Source organism: Poecile atricapillus, chromosome 9 (genome assembly GCF_030490865.1).
Source record: "Poecile atricapillus isolate bPoeAtr1 chromosome 9, bPoeAtr1.hap1, whole genome shotgun sequence".
In the NCBI taxonomy this organism is placed as follows: domain Eukaryota; kingdom Metazoa; phylum Chordata; class Aves; order Passeriformes; family Paridae; genus Poecile; species Poecile atricapillus.
The window spans coordinates 15,313,561-15,329,754 of record NC_081257.1 but is presented as its reverse complement, the minus strand read 5'-3'; the positions used below and the strand labels follow the sequence as shown (position 1 = coordinate 15,329,754).

General features: G+C 62.6%; 3 protein-coding genes across 5 annotated transcripts; all 3 read right to left on the bottom strand.

Moving 5' to 3' along the window:
• Positions 1-440: 440 nt before the first annotated feature.
• Positions 441-6,687, bottom strand: QARS1 (glutaminyl-tRNA synthetase 1). The gene is made up of 24 exons (XM_058845255.1): positions 6,505-6,687; positions 6,004-6,151; positions 5,817-5,926; positions 5,635-5,710; positions 5,291-5,355; positions 5,010-5,063; positions 4,756-4,813; positions 4,580-4,651; positions 4,336-4,421; positions 4,033-4,119; positions 3,831-3,930; positions 3,634-3,712; positions 3,403-3,511; positions 3,191-3,321; positions 2,970-3,062; positions 2,705-2,842; positions 2,544-2,631; positions 2,325-2,468; positions 2,149-2,253; positions 1,720-1,812; positions 1,318-1,445; positions 1,059-1,125; positions 729-854; positions 441-626 (listed from the first exon to the last, which is right to left on the bottom strand). Exons 1-24 carry the CDS (start codon positions 6,652-6,654, stop codon positions 576-578), a joined length of 2,358 nt encoding a protein of 785 aa, XP_058701238.1. The 5' UTR covers positions 6,655-6,687; the 3' UTR covers positions 441-575.
• An 880-nt stretch (positions 6,688-7,567) lies between these two features.
• Positions 7,568-10,096, bottom strand: LOC131582067 (epidermal differentiation-specific protein-like). Its single transcript, XM_058844866.1, has one exon. It carries the CDS (start codon positions 8,818-8,820, stop codon positions 7,762-7,764), a length of 1,059 nt encoding a protein of 352 aa, XP_058700849.1. The 5' UTR covers positions 8,821-10,096; the 3' UTR covers positions 7,568-7,761.
• A 150-nt stretch (positions 10,097-10,246) lies between these two features.
• SLC6A8 (solute carrier family 6 member 8) lies at positions 10,247-15,931 on the bottom strand. Of its 3 annotated transcripts, none has more exons than XM_058844862.1 (14): positions 15,782-15,931; positions 15,294-15,512; positions 14,811-14,942; positions 13,970-14,243; positions 13,760-13,892; positions 13,375-13,509; positions 13,179-13,282; positions 12,951-13,075; positions 12,759-12,871; positions 12,542-12,679; positions 12,135-12,237; positions 11,959-12,059; positions 11,575-11,745; positions 10,247-10,757 (listed from the first exon to the last, which is right to left on the bottom strand). In XM_058844862.1, exons 1-14 carry the CDS (start codon positions 15,885-15,887, stop codon positions 10,626-10,628), a joined length of 1,986 nt encoding a protein of 661 aa, XP_058700845.1. In that variant the 5' UTR covers positions 15,888-15,931; the 3' UTR covers positions 10,247-10,625. The 3 variants fall into 3 exon arrangements, with proteins under 3 accessions (XP_058700845.1, XP_058700848.1, XP_058700846.1); XM_058844865.1 differs by having other exon boundaries at positions 15,294-15,416; positions 15,782-15,925; XM_058844863.1 differs by having other exon boundaries at positions 15,294-15,509; positions 15,782-15,803.
• Positions 15,932-16,194: the final 263 nt, after the last annotated feature.

Genomic DNA, 16,194 nt, shown 5'->3' with positions numbered 1-16,194 from the left:
GGGCACGGGGCTCAGGGGATGGGGTTCATGCCAGTTCCGCGGGGACACCTCTCTGACCCCCAGCCCGGGGCCGAGCAGGGACCACCCCGCTCGAGTCCACCTTAAGGGGGGAGGGCGCTCCGGCGGTGTTTGTACACAGTGTGCACACCCTGCCTGCACCCCCTGTGCCCTGCCTGCACCCCATCCTGCACCCCCCCGAGACACTTCTCCATTCCACCCCAACACCCTCGACCCCAGTCCAACCTTATGGTGCGGGTTGGGGGAGGTGCAGCTCCTGTGGGGTCTCATCAGTGCTATACAGCAGATAGGAGCAGACTCTGTGCCCCAGAACAAGGGAGATACCCCACACACACACCCTGCCAACCCAAGGATCATCGGGGGGGCAGACAGGAGACCATCCCCACCCCAGCACCCCAAGACAGCACAACAGGAGGCAGGGACAGGGCTGGGATCTCTGTTTATTGAGGCGATGCTGGGGGGCACCCCAGGGGACTGCACCAAGGCACGGTGGCACTGGGGGTGTGCAAGGACCCCCAAGGAAGCAACACCACGGTGGTGTAGAAGCAGCGGGTCCCTCAGGCCTTGCCAGGATCCTCCTTGAGTGTCACTGTGCGGTTGAAGACCATCTGGGGAGAAACAGAGGGTCTGCTCAGAGCCCCATTGCAGGCAGGGGGTGCTCACAGCAGTGTGTGCAGGCTGCCTCACTGCCCCCATCGCACAGGGCTCACCTTCCCCTCCTCACTGTCGGGATCCACGGAGAAGTAGCCCAGGCGCTCAAACTGGAACTTGTCAAAGGGTCGAGCAGAGTGGACAGAGCTGTCGACCAGGGCATTGTGCACCACACGCAGGGAGTCCTGGCAGGGGGAACAGCTCAGCTAGCACCCCTACCCTTCTGTCCTCTCCACAGCCCAGTTTCCCCCAGCTCCTCTTCCCCCTGAGACACAATAAGGCCTTGCCCCAAGAGACGTAGGGTGTACATGGAAGTGGGTGCCTCAGGACTGGGTGCAGGAGGTCCCCACTTTCCCCCCAGACCCATAACCTCAGCTGCCACTACTCACAGGGTTGAGGTCACTCAGAAAGCCACCAGGTACCTCCGATGGATCCTCAGGATTTTTGTGCAAAAACCTGTCATGAGATAAGAGTCTTATCCCAAAGCTGCCAAATGAGGGGACATGGTGCCACTCATGGGACCCCAGAGCATCACCTTCCCCACCAAAGATCTGGACAAACTCCAGCAGGGCCTGCTGCTGTACAGCTGTGTTGCTGCTCCAGCACTGCTGAGCTTGTGCTGGCCTCAGTTGGCAGCCAGATACTCACAGTCGCTCATAGAGCCGCACTTCACAGGCCAGTGGCACCGACACCCAGTGAATGAAAGCTTTGGGCTTTTCTGCCACATCCGACTTGGTGCAGGTCACCTCCAGCTCAATGACACGCCCACTGACATCCTGAGGGAGAGGAGATGAGCTAAGCTGTCAGGCAGCAGTCTTATCCCATATGGCAGGCCTGGGGCTGAACCCCCAGCCCCACAGCTCAGGGACACCTTGTTCTCCACTGTGAGGCACAGGGCAGGCAGAGAGCAGCCACACAGGCACCTGAGCCCTCACTGTGACCAGAGCATCCAGCCTTAGATGACCATTGCTGCTCTTCCCTACTGGGGCATGGTCATGTCCTAACATTCCACAGCCCGACCTCATGTCACTAGTACCCACAGCCACGCACCTTGATGACATTCTGGACGGTGATGACATAACCAGTGTGGCGCAGCCCCACCGGCTGACCGGGGGCCAGGCGCTTGTAGCCCTTGTCTGCCTCCTGTAAGAGAGTTCACAGCTGCATGAGGGGTCCCAGCATGGGCAGCAGGTTCCCCCTCCAGCACGCCTCTCTGCCCCTACTCCTGCCATCCCAGGGATCAGTGATCTCAGGGCTGTTTGAACTTCCATGTTGCTGTGGGACGTTCCCACAGACAGGCCAGGTTGAGCAACATTGGCAGAATCTGCCCAGTGCCCATCAGAGCTGCTGGCCCATTTGGGAGTCACAGTCAAGTGCTCAACACCCACCTGTGACCTCTGTTTGCAGCACCAACACCACTTTCAGTGCTGCTAGGCTTCTGCTGCACAAGCTATAGCTCCAAGAGTTGGCCTGGCTTACCTCCCTGAAGTCTGTCTCCTCAATGTAGAGGGTCTGGTGGAAGGGCACTTTGTGAAAACCACGGCTCTCATCAGCTGGAAAGTTGGGCACAAGAACCTCCAGTGCCTGGGGCAAAAGAAGGTGTGAATGCTGATCTCAAGGAATCCCACTCCCACAACAGCCCATGGCAGTCTCACCTTCGGAGCAGGGAAGTTGGTGATGGTGACCTTGAGGGGCTCCAAGACAGCCATGGCACGGGGGGCCTGCTCATTCAGCACCTCACGTGCACAAGCCTCCAGCAGGTGCGGCTCCATTGTCGCCTGGGCAACTGTCACACCAACCTGGGGAACAGGGTGCTGTGACCATGCAGGCCAGGGGATGCAGCCTGTCCCTGTCCCATGCTATCTGAAGCCTACCCGTGCACAAAAGTTGTTGATGGCCTCGGGAGGGAAGCCTCGCCGGCGCAGGGCTGTCAGTGTGAAGAGACGCGGGTCATCCCAGTCCCTGAGAAAAGACTGGTGTGACAACCAGGCATGCTCTGGATGAGTCCCATCATGGTAGCTGGTCCTGCACCTACCTCACAGCACCTGTCTCCACCAGGCGGATGATCTTTCTCTTGGAGACGACAGTGTAGAGCAGGTTCAGCCGTCCATATTCCCACTGCACAGGGCAGTAAACATCCAGAGCATTGCACAGCCAGAAGTAGGAGGAGCGCCTGCAAGGGAGGTACAGGCACAGCCCAGCTCAGCCCATGGACATGCTGTCCCCCAGCACTGTGGCAGCCACCAGATGCTGCTCCCAGGTCTTGCTCAGACCTGGGCCATGATATGAATGGTGCTCACCTGGCCTGGAACTCCTTGGTGCAGAGGGAGTGTGTGATGTGCTCGATGGAGTCGCAGAGACAGTGTGTGTAGTCATACGTGGGATAGATGCACCTGCAAGGAACAGACACAGTCAGCTCAGGGCAGAGCACCGTGCTGCTCCACTCCTGACACCTCCTCACTCCCAGAAAATCCAGCCCCATCCCCAGGGGATGTGCCAGGACACAGCAGGCCCTCCCTACCACTTGTCCCCAGTGCGGTGGTGTGGAGTGAACTTGACACGGTAGGCAACAGGATCCATTTTCCCATCCTCCATCACCAGCTTCATCCTCAGTGTGGCTTCCCCCTCCCCAAACTTGCCCTTTCTCATGTCCTGTGGAGAGGAAGAAAGCTGTCAGCTGAGCCACAGATCCAGTGCCCATAGGCATGCAGCACTTGCCCCAGCCAGGAGTACCTCAAAGAGCAGGAGCGACTCCTCCACAGGCCGGTCCCGCCACGGTGAGGGGGGTGGGTTGTGGCCCTTGATCTCCTCAACCTTCTGATGGCAGACATATGCCTGACCCCTGCAGAAGGGAAATGTGATCACCAGACATGAGTGACCCATCCCCTGGGCAAGGGGGAGCTCTGGCCACAGTGTAGGACATCAATACCACCCAGGCACATTTCTCCTGCCCCACATGCTCACCTGCAGATGAGCTCCAGGGCCCAGGTGTAGAGCTGGTCAAAGTAATCTGATGCATGTGTCACTGCATAAGGCTGGTAGCCTGTGGGGATGGGTGAAATGGAACAGGTTGGAGGGCCCAAAGGCCCAGCAGCAAAACCTGAATGCAGAGGTGTCCCTGGCACCTGGCTTGATCCTCCCCTCCTCATCCCAAGCCATACCCAACCACTCCACCATCTCCCGGATGGCTGTAAAGTACTTCTCCTCCTCCTTCTCGGGGTTGGTGTCATCATAGCGCAAGAAGCACACACCACCATTGGCCTGGGGATGAAGAGATAGTGAGCAGTTGCTCCCTGAGGGACCACAGGGCCAGGCCAGCAGCAAAGCAGCAGGGAAAAGCAGAGGTGGCTTGGTGCTTTTTACCTTGGCATAGCCAAAGTTGAAGTTAATGGCCTTGGCATGGCCAATGTGCAAGATCCCATTAGGCTCAGGAGGGAAGCGTGTCCGTACCTGAAGAGGCAAAGGGGACATCTCTGTCCTTCAGCAGGAGACTTTTACATTCCCTGACAGCAGTGACATTGACATGAGCCCCTGGCAATCTCGCAGAGCACCCCGTGCTGTGTGGGTGCTGCCTCTGGCCTTGCCCTCTGTGAGCTGCTTGTTCCCCACCCACCTGAACTGTGTCACTTTCACACGAAACCACTGGGCTGTGGGACACGGCCTCACCTGCCCACCCGTGATTGCCAGGTGCTGTTTCAGCAGGGCCATTGTGTTGGGCGTCATCACGTAGCCCACGGTCTTGTAGTTCTCTCCTGCAGGCAGAGGATGCTCAGGGCTGCAGCACTGCCAAGCCCAGCAGCCAGGGAGAAAGGACACAGGACCTGTCCAGTCCTCTGGAGCATGGAGAGCTGGGACCAGGCACAGAGACAGTGGAGTGGCCTCACATATGGCAGCAGCTCCTCACACTCACCTGGCTTATGGAACTTCAGGGCTTCTCCCCGCAACTGCTCCAGCAGCGACTGTGTCTCTGTGCCCATGTCACCTGCAGGAAGATGGGGCTGAGCTCCCTGATCACAGCTCCCAGGGCCCAGCTCAGAAGCAGGCCCAGCAGGAACCAAAGGGCTGGGGAAAAGGATGGTCTCTTACCGTTCTCCATGACAGCCACCTTCTGTTTCTCTGCTGGGGCCGCACGGGCCTTTGCCACCTGCAGAGACCAGCACAGCATCCTGAGTGCCCAGCTGCGGCATATACCTTCCCCTCCTGGCCCAGCCTACTCTCCCCAGTGCTCCCTCAGACCTCTACCCATGGTGGCAGCTCAGCCCAGAGCAGGTACTTGGGACCTTGCCTGGACACTTTGCAAGAAAATACCATCCAAGTCTCCAGCCTCCCCTTCTCCTTACCTTTGGCTTCTTTTCCAGGTCAGCTTCTGTCTTTGGTCCAAGCAAATGTAGCACCTGGAGAAGAGTGACAGAGTCAGGAGTCAAAAAGGCTCCCTGTGTCCTAAGGCCTGGAAGCGTCCTGTCCAGCCACCACTCCACTCACCCTGCCTGCACCTCGGTGGGGCAGGCTTTCCCCAGCAGTGGGCCCTATAGGGGACTGGCTGACAGGTCCCACACCAGTCACAGCACACAGCACACCCAGGGGACCACAGCAGCACCTGATGCAGTAACCTCGCACCTACCTGCAGGTCCACCTCGTTCTTGATGGTCTTTCCGTCTGCCCACCGCAGCTGGTTCCGTGCCTCCCCTGCAGACAGGGCACCCCGTGGGCAAGGGGCAGGGCCCAAGCCCGGGGAAGCTTCAGCCTGGCTACCGATGCAGAATGCCACACCCTTTGCCTCAGGGCTGTCCCTGTTGCTGAATGCTATGGCCCTGCTTGTGCCGGGGATCTGGCAGGATGGCTTCTCCCCATGGCAAAGAGCTGGCTCTCAGTATTTAGGGGAGCAGAGAGTGGCACTGGCAGTCAGGCACAGGGATGTGACAGCCACCAGCACCAGGCAGGGGCTGCCCTTGTGTCACTACTCACCCATCAGCAGCCCCATGTTGAAGTGGTAGCGCTCTGCCAGAAGCTCTGCTCGGTGCTTGCTGATCACAGCCTCCACCTGTGAGCAGCACAGGGACACCAGGGTGAGCAAGGCAGGCAGGAGCACAGCAGGAGCCAGTCCAACGTCCCCTGTGCTGTCTCCACAGGGTGGCAGCCCCACTCACCGCTTCCTCGATCTGCTCAGGGGTGATGCAGACCCCCACACCACAAGCCCGTTCAAAGTCTGCCACGTCTAGGGGCTCCAAAGGGTGGCTCCTCACGTACTCCAGGGCAGCTTGGGACAGAGCAGAGATGAAGAGCGGGGCCCCGGGACCGGAGCCGGGGCCAAGCGGGGCTGGGGCCGCACGGTACCGCTGAGCTGCAGGTCGGTGAGGATCTCCCTGCGAGCGATGTAGCCGACGAGGAAGCCGAGGTGCTTCGGGTCCTTGAGGCGGGCGGCCGTGTTGTACAGCAGTGTCCCGGTGGCCTTGTCCAGCGCCGGGCCCAGCGCGCTCCGAGCCTGTCGCCGCCCGGGGGAGCGTCAGGGCAGGACCTGGACCCGAGCCCCGGCGAACCGGCGGCACCGGGCACCGGAGCGGGACAGGGGAGTGCCAAGGGCCGAGGCCGCTCGGCGGGATCGGGAGGAGGCGAAACCGGGGGGTCCCGGGAAGGCTGGGGTCGAGGGGGTGACAGTGGGACCACTGTGCCAATGTACCCGGGTGACACCGGGGATCCGGGTACCGGGTCCCGGCGGTGACACCGGTACCGGGGTAGCGAGTTCCCAGGGTGGCCGGGTCCCGAGTTGCCATCGGAGTGACGGACTACTGGGGATCGAGAACCGGGGACCAAGGTGCGGGCCCGCGGCGGACGCACCTGCAGCACAGCCCGGCGCAGCAGCGCGCTGAGTGTCCCGTTGCGTAGCGTCTCGCGCGCCTTGGCCTCGCTGAGGCCGATCCCGGTGAACAGCCCCAGCGCCTCCTCCGCCTCCTCCGCCGCCATCGTCGCCGCCGCCGCCGCCGCCATGCTGCCGCCGCCGCCCGGGGACGGCTCCGTGCCCAGCCAACCGGCAGTGAGAGCGCTCCGTCCCGGCCAATGGGAGGGGGGCACTGGCGCCGGTCGGGCCAATGGGCGCGCGGGAGGCGGGCTCAGCGCGCGGGCGGTTGCATCATTTAAAGAGACCGGCGGCGGCGGCGGCCACGTGGGGGGCGGGGCTGGAGGTGGGTCCGGGGGCGGAGCACGTGTCAGATCCCGCCCCCGGTGTTCCCGTCTCCCGGCGCTTTGTGCTCCGCGGCCGGCGCCCGCACCTCCGGTGTGCCCTCTGTATCTCCGCTTGCCCCGACAGCCCCGGGCACGGGCCCTGCGAAGGGCCCGCGGGGACCCACGTGCCCAAGGTCTTGGGGTGGAGAGCGGGTCGCGGGGGCGGCCTCGGCACGTTTTATGCGGAGCCAGGCCGGCTCGGTGTCCCCGGCTCCCCCGGGTCGTGCGTGGTCCCTTGGCCCCGCCAGCAAACTGTCCGTCCTCTTCCCTCCTCCCCAGCCCCCCTCGCTGCCCTAGTACATCCCTCATCCCAGTGTCCCCAGGTTTCCCCAGACCCGTGGAACTTTGGCTGCCTGAGACCAGTGTCCTCCTGCCCCCCGCCAGGTCTGATGTCTTGTTCAGTCTGGTACCCCCAGCTCCCATCTCTCCCCTTTGCTCCGCCAGCTTCCCCAGCCTGATATTCTCTAGCTCTTCCGGCCCGGTGCCCCTCCAGCCTGATGTCCCCCTCCAGCCCGGTGTCCTCCACAACCTCACATTTTCTGCCTCAGCCCGGGAGTCGCCGCCCCAGCCCGATATCCACCCCTCCCCAGCCTGACATCTTCTCTTAGCTCAGTGCCCCCCTAGCCCAGTGTCACATCCATCCTACTCCCACCTCAGCCCGAGTAGCAGCAGATTCAAGTGGTTGGAGAAGGGGGTTTATTGGAAATACTGGGTGGGAAGAGGCACTGGCAGGTCCTGCCAGCCAGAGCCACCGGACACAACCAGACAAGGCAGGTCCTGGCTCCTCCATGGGTGGGTGCTGGAGTCAACGCTGGTGTCACTGTGAGTCTCACACCGCGAAGGGGACAGCCATTGCTTAGCACCGGCACGGAGCTATAGTTCCATCCTGGTGCCAGGCACTGTGTCTGTCCCCTTGGTGGCTGCCTGCTCCCTGCCCGTAGCTGGCAATGGCTTTAAGCTATAGCGGGCACTGATGTTGGTACCTGAGACGCTGCGGTACTCGCCCATCTCCGTGCGGACATTCTCGTTCTGGGTGATGGTGAGCAGGACCGGGACGGAGAGCGTCACCTCCTTCCGAAGGACTTGGATGCTGAGCGCTGTGCGTGGGGGGATCTTCGCCGGCAGCTGCACCTCCACGCGCTGCCGGCGAATGCTGGTTTCGCTGCGCCCTTTCTGCACCGTAAAGATGTTGGAGGCTTCCACGGTCAGTGTGAAGGAGAGCCCGGCTTTGAGGCTGGTGGCATTGCTGAAGTGGAAACTCTGCCAGAGTGTGGTGCCGTACTCCCGACTGCTGCTGGCTGCCAGCGCCTGCTCCGACTCTGTCTCGTTCACCCCCTCAATCTCATCCACCAGTACCTCCCGCTCCTCCTCCACCCGCTTCTGTTCCCAAAGGAGACGTGCTGAGACCAGGGGCCGCCCGGGCCGTAGCGGGCGCAGGTGGGACAGCCGAGACTGAAAGTTCAGCTCCAGTTTGTAGTCAGCGAGATGCTCGCCGGGCCATGCCAGGCAGTGCCAGCCGCCCCGGCCGGGATGCTGGTAGAGCAGCCAGACGCCTCGCTGCACCATGTGGGAGGCCACCCGGTCGTTGAAGTACCCATATGCCAAGTTGGTCTCCTCTGTCACCACCTTGCAGGCGCCTTGGAAGTTAGGGTGCTCGTAGAGGGTGATCTGGGGGTCCCCCAGGTCATGGTGCACGAGGCGCAGTGCCGAGAAGCTGTTGGGCCGATCCACAGAGGCGTACTCGCCCTCCTCGAAGACGTACGACTCCCCCTCATATTTGGGGTCCGTGTAGGCAATCCATGGCTGCCCCTCCACCTTCAGAGAGGCGATGCAGTTCCCAAAATCCAGCTCATGCAGGTCAGGTACGTCGCATGTGAACTCACGGCTCAGCCCCTCAAAGTTGGCACGCTCGTACACCGTGATGCGGTTCATGGTGCTGTGGGTGCCTGCCCCTGTGAGGGCACAACGTGGGGCACGTCCCCTCCTGTGGGGTCACGTAGGTGCTACAGGAGACCCGTGAGAAAAGCCCAGCCAGCAAAGGCAAACCTCGGCACCCCTTTAGCCCTTGCCCTCTGCCTTTTCCCACCTCCGCCTGGTCCCCGTGCTCTCACCGTCTGTGCTGGCAACACCCCGCAGCTGTGCCTTTTAGGAAGGGCTGGTGGGACCAGGGAGTGCTGCGTCACGAAGCGAAGGCGATGACAGTGCTCGCCCCCACACTCTGCACCCAACCGTGTCCCCACTTTAGTGCTGGGGAGCCAGGCAGGCCCCACACGGCAGTCGACACACCGAGATGCCAGCCGGTCCCACAGACCAGCCCTGCCGGAAAGTCCTGCCGTGCCCCAGGCAGGTGAGACTGTGCTGAAGAGTCACTGCCAATTATCAGTGATGCTTCCGCCCTGCCCCTGCTAATTACAGCGTGCATTGCCGGTGGGGCAGGAACTGCTGGCTCACCCCACTAGGGTGAAAGGTTATCGTGGTGGGGCACCCCAAAACAAAAGCCTCCTGATGATCCCAGCAGTTGGATATGAACACCTGGCATGGTGGAACTGCTCCAGCTCTGTCTCTGAGGATGGCTGGGGCAGACGGGGACACTTCTTCCCCCTTTGTCACTTCACAGGGTGCCAAGGCACTGCTGGGATGGGATGCTGGGCACAGCAGGACACTGACATCAAATCAATGCATTGGAAGGCAGCCACTCCAAGCACAGCATGCTGGTGGTTTCCTCCAGGCTCCATGCAGGTTCCCATGGCACAAACTGGAGCTGGCATTCCTAGAGCTACTGGTGTGGGGCACAGGGCACGTGCACTCCCTAGCTGGCATCCCACTGAGACAGGGCTCAGGCAGCTCACGGGTTCTGGGGCACACTAAGCCTTTGACTTCTTCTGGCTACATGCCCATCCACTTGTCCACACAGCCCTCAGCAGCCCAGGACCGTTCCCAAGGCACAGTGCACGGAGTGGAGAGCCACAAAGCTGATATGAAAAGCTCCCAGTGGGGTACAGCTGGATCCTGACCCACCCCTTGGGGACAGTCAGGACCTCAAAAGCCTCTGAGCTATAATTTGCTTCTTGGGGCTGATAAGCAAGGTCAGCCCTGGCTGCACAGGGTCCCCTAGATTCACAGGGGTTTGGTACAGCCTGTGGGCACTCACATCCTGTGATGGAGAAGGATGGAGACCCCATTGCTTCAACAGCCTGTTCCCCTCAAGTCACCCAAGAGAGGAACCCAAGTGTCCCTGGATTCTTGAAGCCTATTCTCTTCAAACCTCCATCCCCCAAAGGCCAGCGTGCCACCCCACACCTCGCCCCTCAGTTGTCCGCTGCTAGTGCCCCGCTTCCCCTGCCTGCAGTGCCAGGACTGCCAGGGTCTCCCAGTTTATTGCCAGATGTCGGGGCGGTTGGGGTTACACCAGACAAACGCTACGGGAAGCAGTTAGTGAGTGGGGGGCCATGGGGGCCGCGGGCAGGGGCCAGGGAAGGGCTGTCCCACTCACTCCCCCAGCCGGCGGCCTCCCTGCCTTCCCCCCGGGCCGCCACGCTCCCCCGCGCCGGGGACCCCTCCTGTGCCCCGCGGCTGCCCTGGCTCCGTGGCCCCCAGCACCCCCCACCTCGCTGTGTTCACCCCCCTGCAGCGAGGCCGGCGGCCAGGGCGGCGCGGGGGGCACGGGGCAGCGTGGGTGGGAGGCGGTGCTGGCATTATTGCTATGGCAGGCGGGAGCAGCGCGACCCTCCCCACGCTCAGATCACAGTCTCGAAGAGCGTCGCCTTCTCCTTGGGGGGCTCTGGGGCCAGCAGCTTGGCTTCTGCCTCTGGCGTCAGGTACTCCAGGTGGTGTTGGCCCCAGATTGGAGTGGTCAGGAGCTGCCAGCGCTGTGGGGACATCGTGTCAGCACCCAGGGACACTGGGACTGCCTGGACCCAGGTTGGTGAATTCCCCGCAATGCACAGGGATAGGAAAGGGATAGGATTTCGATGCGGGTGGAGGTGAGACTGGGACAGGGAAGAGATTGAAATGGGATTGAGAAAGGGACACAGATTGCATGGGGACAGGGACGGGACTGAGACACTGACAGGATTAAGACAGTGATGTCAGCAAGGATGGGGTTTGGGTGAGGCTGGGAATGAGACAGCAGTGGGGATGGAAATCTGATAGGAATGAGAGCAATGAAGACAGGAACAAGACTTGGATCGGGGTGAGACAAGGATGGGAAAAGGACTAAATGAGATCGAAAGACAGACAGAAATCGCAAGGAGACAGTGATGGGAACGTGCACAGGATTTAGCTGCAATAGGGATAGGACTGAGACAGTGATGTAAGCATCAGTGGGAATCAGGTAAGATTGGGAATGAGACAGTGATGGGAACAGGAATGGAATTTGGGTGGGAGTGAGACAACGAGGACAGGCACATGATTTGTATAGGAATGAGACAGATGAAAACAGAGATGGGACCTTCCTGTGGATGGGACTGTGATGGCAATGTGGACAGTGGTGGCATTTGAATGTGAATCAGACAGCAATAAAAACAGGGATGAGATCTAGTGATGGATGGGACTGAGATGGCAACGTGGATGGTGGAATTTCAATAGGGCCGGGATTGGGCTGGGGACAGGACTAAGAGTGGGACAATCACGGCTGAGAATGGGGTGGGGACAGAGGCAGGAGTGATCCCACCGCACTGCCCTCACCTCGCGCAAGGAGCCTTTGCAGCGCAGGAGCTTGTAGATAACAGTGCAGGGGATGCAGAGCATGGAGGAGAGTGCCAGGACCCAGCCGATGGCTTCCCCCCACCACGGGTACACATATGTCTTATTGTATGTCAGCGGCTTGTAGTTCACCACGTGGAACACGAAGATGCCCTGGGTGGAGAGAGGGAAGTGAGGTCCCGCGGGGCAGGGAGCTGGCGGTCCCCACCCCAGACGCGTGTCACCGCCGTAGCCCCCGAGTTGTGCATTCGCCGCACGGTCGTGACCCGCGTGTGCCCAGAGCGGCCGCCGGGGGGCGCTCAGTGCCCGTGGCACAGCCCGGGGCGGTGGCACACGCGTGTCCCCACGCGCGCTGGCCTTGCTCACCACGCAGACCAGCGGTGTCACCACAGCCCAGCACCACTTCATGACGGGCAGGGGTCGGTAGCCGATCATACGAGCCACATCGTCCATGAAGCGGTCGGCACCTGCAGGGAGGGGTGCGTCAGCTGGGGCACATGTGTCCCCCCTGCGTCCCCCTCCCCGTGTCCCCCTTGCCTCACCATAGACCCAGGCAATGACCACGCACTCCCAGAAAGCCTGCCACAGCAGCGTGATCCCGCTGGCCGAGTAGTTGTCAAAGAGCTGGAATACGTACATGCCGCCCTGCCAGGAAGGTGCCCGTGTCACCAGCATTGTGCTGGCTGCCCCGCATGCCGCCACACTGGCAGCCATAGCCTTGCCAGCACCGATACCCCTCCTGGCACCCTGCATGCCATGGGCACCCTGCTCCCAACAGCACCCCTATGCCACAGAAACCCCCACGACGTGGGCAGCTCCACTGACGTGAGAGCAACAGCCCCAGTGAGCTCCCATCCCACAGTGGGACCTCATGGGAGGTGATGCCCCAGGAACGGGCGCAGGTGGCCAGTGTGGGGCTAGCCGGCAGTGACCCTGCTGCCTTCCCCACCTGTGTGACCATGGAGAGGTCAATGAGGCAGCAGATGATACAGCAGAACGCAGCGGTGAGCTCACGGCGCAGCGAGCCAGCCCCCGGCTGGGGAAACAGGTCCAGGATGCCCGTGATGAAACCCTCGACACCGACAAACTGTGGCACAAAGCAGGGCTCAGTAAGGACATGCCACCCATCCGCTCCCTGTTCCCCATCTCCCTGGTTGCCACAGCACCTGGCTGTCCAGCCCCAGCACGAGGAGCATGATGAAAAAGAGAGTGGCCCACAGGGGGGACAAGGGCATCAGCGTCACAGCTTTGGGGTAGGCGATGAAAGCCAGCCCAGGACCTGCAGGAGACTGGGGTCAGAGATGCCACTCAAGGTGTGACACAGAAAACACAGTTGGCACCCACCGTCCATCACTCACCAGACTCGGCCACCTTGGAGATGTCCACGCCTTGCTCAGAGGCCATGAAGCCGAGCACAGAGAAGACAACGAAGCCGGCAAAGAAGCTGGTGCAGCTGTTAATCACAGCCAGGATGTAGGCATCCCTGTGGGCACAGCATCCAAGGAAGTGCTGGGGGGCACTGGGGGACACACCATGGGGTCACTGGGACACACCATGGGGACTGCCTGCAGCTGGCACAGCCTTACCTGTAGCAGTTGTTGTGGAAGCGGTTGTAGCTGCCCAGTGCGGTCAGGGCGCCCAGCCCAATGGCGTAGGAGAAGAAGACCTGGGTGCCAGCATCAATCCAGACCTGGATGTGTGAGGGAGGGTGTCAGGTGGTGATGGGGGTGCCAGGGGGGTGTGTAGCACCCAACTTCCTGCTGCTCTCCCCACTGCCCTCACCTGTGCCTCAACCAGCTTGGACCAGTCAGGTTTCAGGTAGTAGATGATGCCACCCAGCGCGCCAGGCAGTGTTACTCCGTGGACCAGCAGCAGGATGAGGACCACATACGGGAAGAGTGCCGTGAAGTAGACGATCTGAAGAGCAGTGGGTGGCCATGAGACCCCCCAGGCCAGGTCTCTCTGTCACGTGCCACAGGTGTCCCAGCAGGACCAGAGCCTGGGAATGTCCCCAGCAGCTGGTAGCACCTCCTGGACAGATGTGGGACACGGGCCTCCCACCCCTGTGGGCTGTGGCACAGAAGAGCAGGAGCCAGCAGTGCCGTGTGTTGCAGTCCCATTCGCTCATGCCAGTGGCCCTGATGCATGTTCCCTCTGCCAGTATTACCTTCCCAGTCGACTTGACACCCTTCCAGATGCAGAAGTAGACAACGACCCAGGTGGTAACCAAGCAGAGGATCATCTGCCAGTTCATCTCCCCTGGCTCGCTGAGGCCCCCAGAGAGACGCAGCACCTTGTTCCTGCAGAGTGGGGCTGTGCTGAGTATCAGCATGACACCCCCAGCCCCACACAACATCCTCCTGGTTCCCATACTCACTCCCAAAACTCAATGACGGGTGAGCGCTTGTTGGTCATGTCGGTGCAGTTGAAGTTAGAGGTCCAAGTGCTGGCAGTGGCATTAGTGCTGACATTGTGGCACAGGTCTGGGTTGAAGAGCTCCGTGCACTGCTCTGTGTTCCAGGAGTGGCCACAGGTGGCCCAGGGCAGGGTGTCCGTCAGTGAATGCACCAGATAAAAGAGCCCCCACACTAAGATCATGATGTAGTAGGAGTTGCAGAAGAAGACGATCACCATAGAGGCCAGGCCTAAACCTGTAGCACGAGGAAGATCAGAGCCCGCAGGCACCCGCAGGCATCTGGCAGACAGCACGGAGTGGGATGTGGGGTGTTGTACCGATGGGGGAGGACAGAGGAGAACTGACTGCAACAGGACAGGGAAAGCTGGCAACCCTGGACAAGTCAGGGAAGAGCTGGTGGGAATGGGACAGGGAAGCTGGCAGCACCAGGCAGGACAGGACAGGGTGGGGACAGCTGGCAGCATGGCACAGAACCAGGAGGGAGCCGGCAAGATACCTCTGAGGTGGGGATCCAGCAGCTGCCTGGGATCCAGCAGCATGCAGGCAGGGAGCCACAGGGGCAGGCAGGGCAGCACAGGGTGCCATGGGGCACAGGTGCAGGCAGCTGCCATCCTTGGCCGCGGCACAGGGCGGCAGTGGGACACGGGCAAGGTGCAGGGGAGCAGGCAGGGCGTGGGCAGGGTGCTGCCAGCCCCAGCAGGCTGCGGGCAGCCAAGGCACAGTCAGGGTGCAGGCAGGGTGCCGGGGGCCCTGGGCAGGGTGCAGGGGCCATGGAAAGGGTGCAGGCAGGGCGCGGCATTACCCTTGAAGAGGGGGGCGATGTTCCAGGCGGCGATGCCCCCCTGCTTCATAAACTGTCCCAGGGCCACCTCCAAGAAGAAGATGGGGATGCCACCCACGAAGACGATGAGCAGGTAGGGGATGAGGAAGACGCCTGGGGCCGGGGGCAGGGGGCCGGCTCAGCCGCCGCCGTCCCCCCGGCCCCCCCTTTTGTTCCCCCCCTTCCCCGCGCCGCCCGCCCGGACGCAGCGAATGGCAAAGGCGCCTCCGCGTCCTCCCCTTGCCGCGATGTAGGTCAGCAGGGGCAAGTAGTGGGGGGCTCCCACGACCCTTCGCCCCGTGAGTGACTCCGGACCCCCGCGGGCTGGTTCACGATGCCCTCGAAGGCGCAGGGCGAGCTGACCCAGCGTGGGGTGACCCCCAGGCACACACTCTGGGGCGGGAAGAGGGTGCCCCCCGCGCCGCGGGGCTCTCCCCCGCGGCGTGGGGCGAGCACGAGGCTCACCTCCGCCGTTCTTGTAGCACAGGTAGGGGAAGCGCCAGACGTTGCCCAGCCCCACGGCGAAGCCCACGCAGGACATGATGAAATCCATCTGCCGGGTCCATGTTTCCCGTTGGGGGGCGGCCTCTTTGGGGGGACCAGGGGGTCGCACCAGTGGTGCCGTCACTGTTCGCTCCTCACCCGCCGTGGGGGGCTCTGCGCCCTCCGCCCCGCCGGGGCCTTCTGCCGAGACGGGGGGAGTGGGGATGCCCACGCCGCCGTCACGCGCGCCCGTGGGGGCGCGGAGGGGGGGGGGGAAGCACCTCCCCCCCCACGCGCCCCTCTCCGCGCGTAGGGGCGTGACGTCAGATGTCAGGCCGGCGCGTGACGTCACAATGCAGAGCGGTGACTCACCCCGCGGCGGCGGGAGGGGGCGCGCCGCGGTCGCGCGTGGCCGTGGGCCCCCCTCTCCCCCTCCCCAAGCTCATCCCTCCCCGGCGCTCCCCGCTTACCGGAGCCCGCGGGGGCAGCGGCGGCCGCGGCTGTGGCGGCGGCGGCGTCGCGTCGCGGGGCGTCGGGCGGCTGTGGGGCGGCCGTGTCGGTGGGGACGGGGGGCATGTCGCGGGGGGCCGGGGAGCGGGGGCGGGTCGGGGGCGGCTCCGTGGCCGAGGGGGCCTCAGAAGCAATCCACGAAGCACTTGAAGGTGAGTCGGAAGAACCTCATTGAGGGCGGCGGGGCGCGGCGGGGCGGGCCGGGCCGGGCGGGCGGCTCAGAGCCGGGCTGCGGGGCCGGCGCCGCGCGGCCGCTCCGGGGCTCTCTGCGCCGCGGCACCGGGCGGCGGCGGAGGCAGCGACCGGCCGCACCGCCCCCCGAGCCCCATTGGCCGCGCCACCCGCCCGCGGCTTGACGGGACTTGCAGTCCCG

What these genes read in the sequence shown, in the direction of transcription:
- QARS1 (XM_058845255.1), bottom strand. Translation starts at nt 6,654, where the DNA reads ATGGCGGCGGCGGCGGCGGCGACGATGGCGGCGGAGGAGGCGGAGGAG. An exon ending in TGCGCCGGGCTGTGCTGCAG is followed by an intron (nt 6,152 to 6,504) that starts GTGCGTCCGCCG and finishes GGGCGGCGACAG; the next exon opens with GCTCGGAGCGCGCTGGGCCC. An exon ending in GTGCGGCTCTATGAGCGACT is followed by an intron (nt 1,126 to 1,317) that starts GTGAGTATCTGG and finishes ATCTCATGACAG; the next exon opens with GTTTTTGCACAAAAATCCTG.
- LOC131582067 (XM_058844866.1), bottom strand. Translation starts at nt 8,820, where the DNA reads ATGAACCGCATCACGGTGTACGAGCGTGCCAACTTTGAGGGGCTGAGC.
- SLC6A8 (XM_058844862.1), bottom strand. Translation starts at nt 15,887, where the DNA reads ATGCCCCCCGTCCCCACCGACACGGCCGCCCCACAGCCGCCCGACGCC. An exon ending in CCAAGCTGGTTGAGGCACAG is followed by an intron (nt 13,283 to 13,374) that starts GTGAGGGCAGTG and finishes TCACACATCCAG; the next exon opens with GTCTGGATTGATGCTGGCAC. An exon ending in ACCTCTCCATGGTCACACAG is followed by an intron (nt 12,238 to 12,541) that starts GTGGGGAAGGCA and finishes CCTTCCTGGCAG; the next exon opens with GGCGGCATGTACGTATTCCA.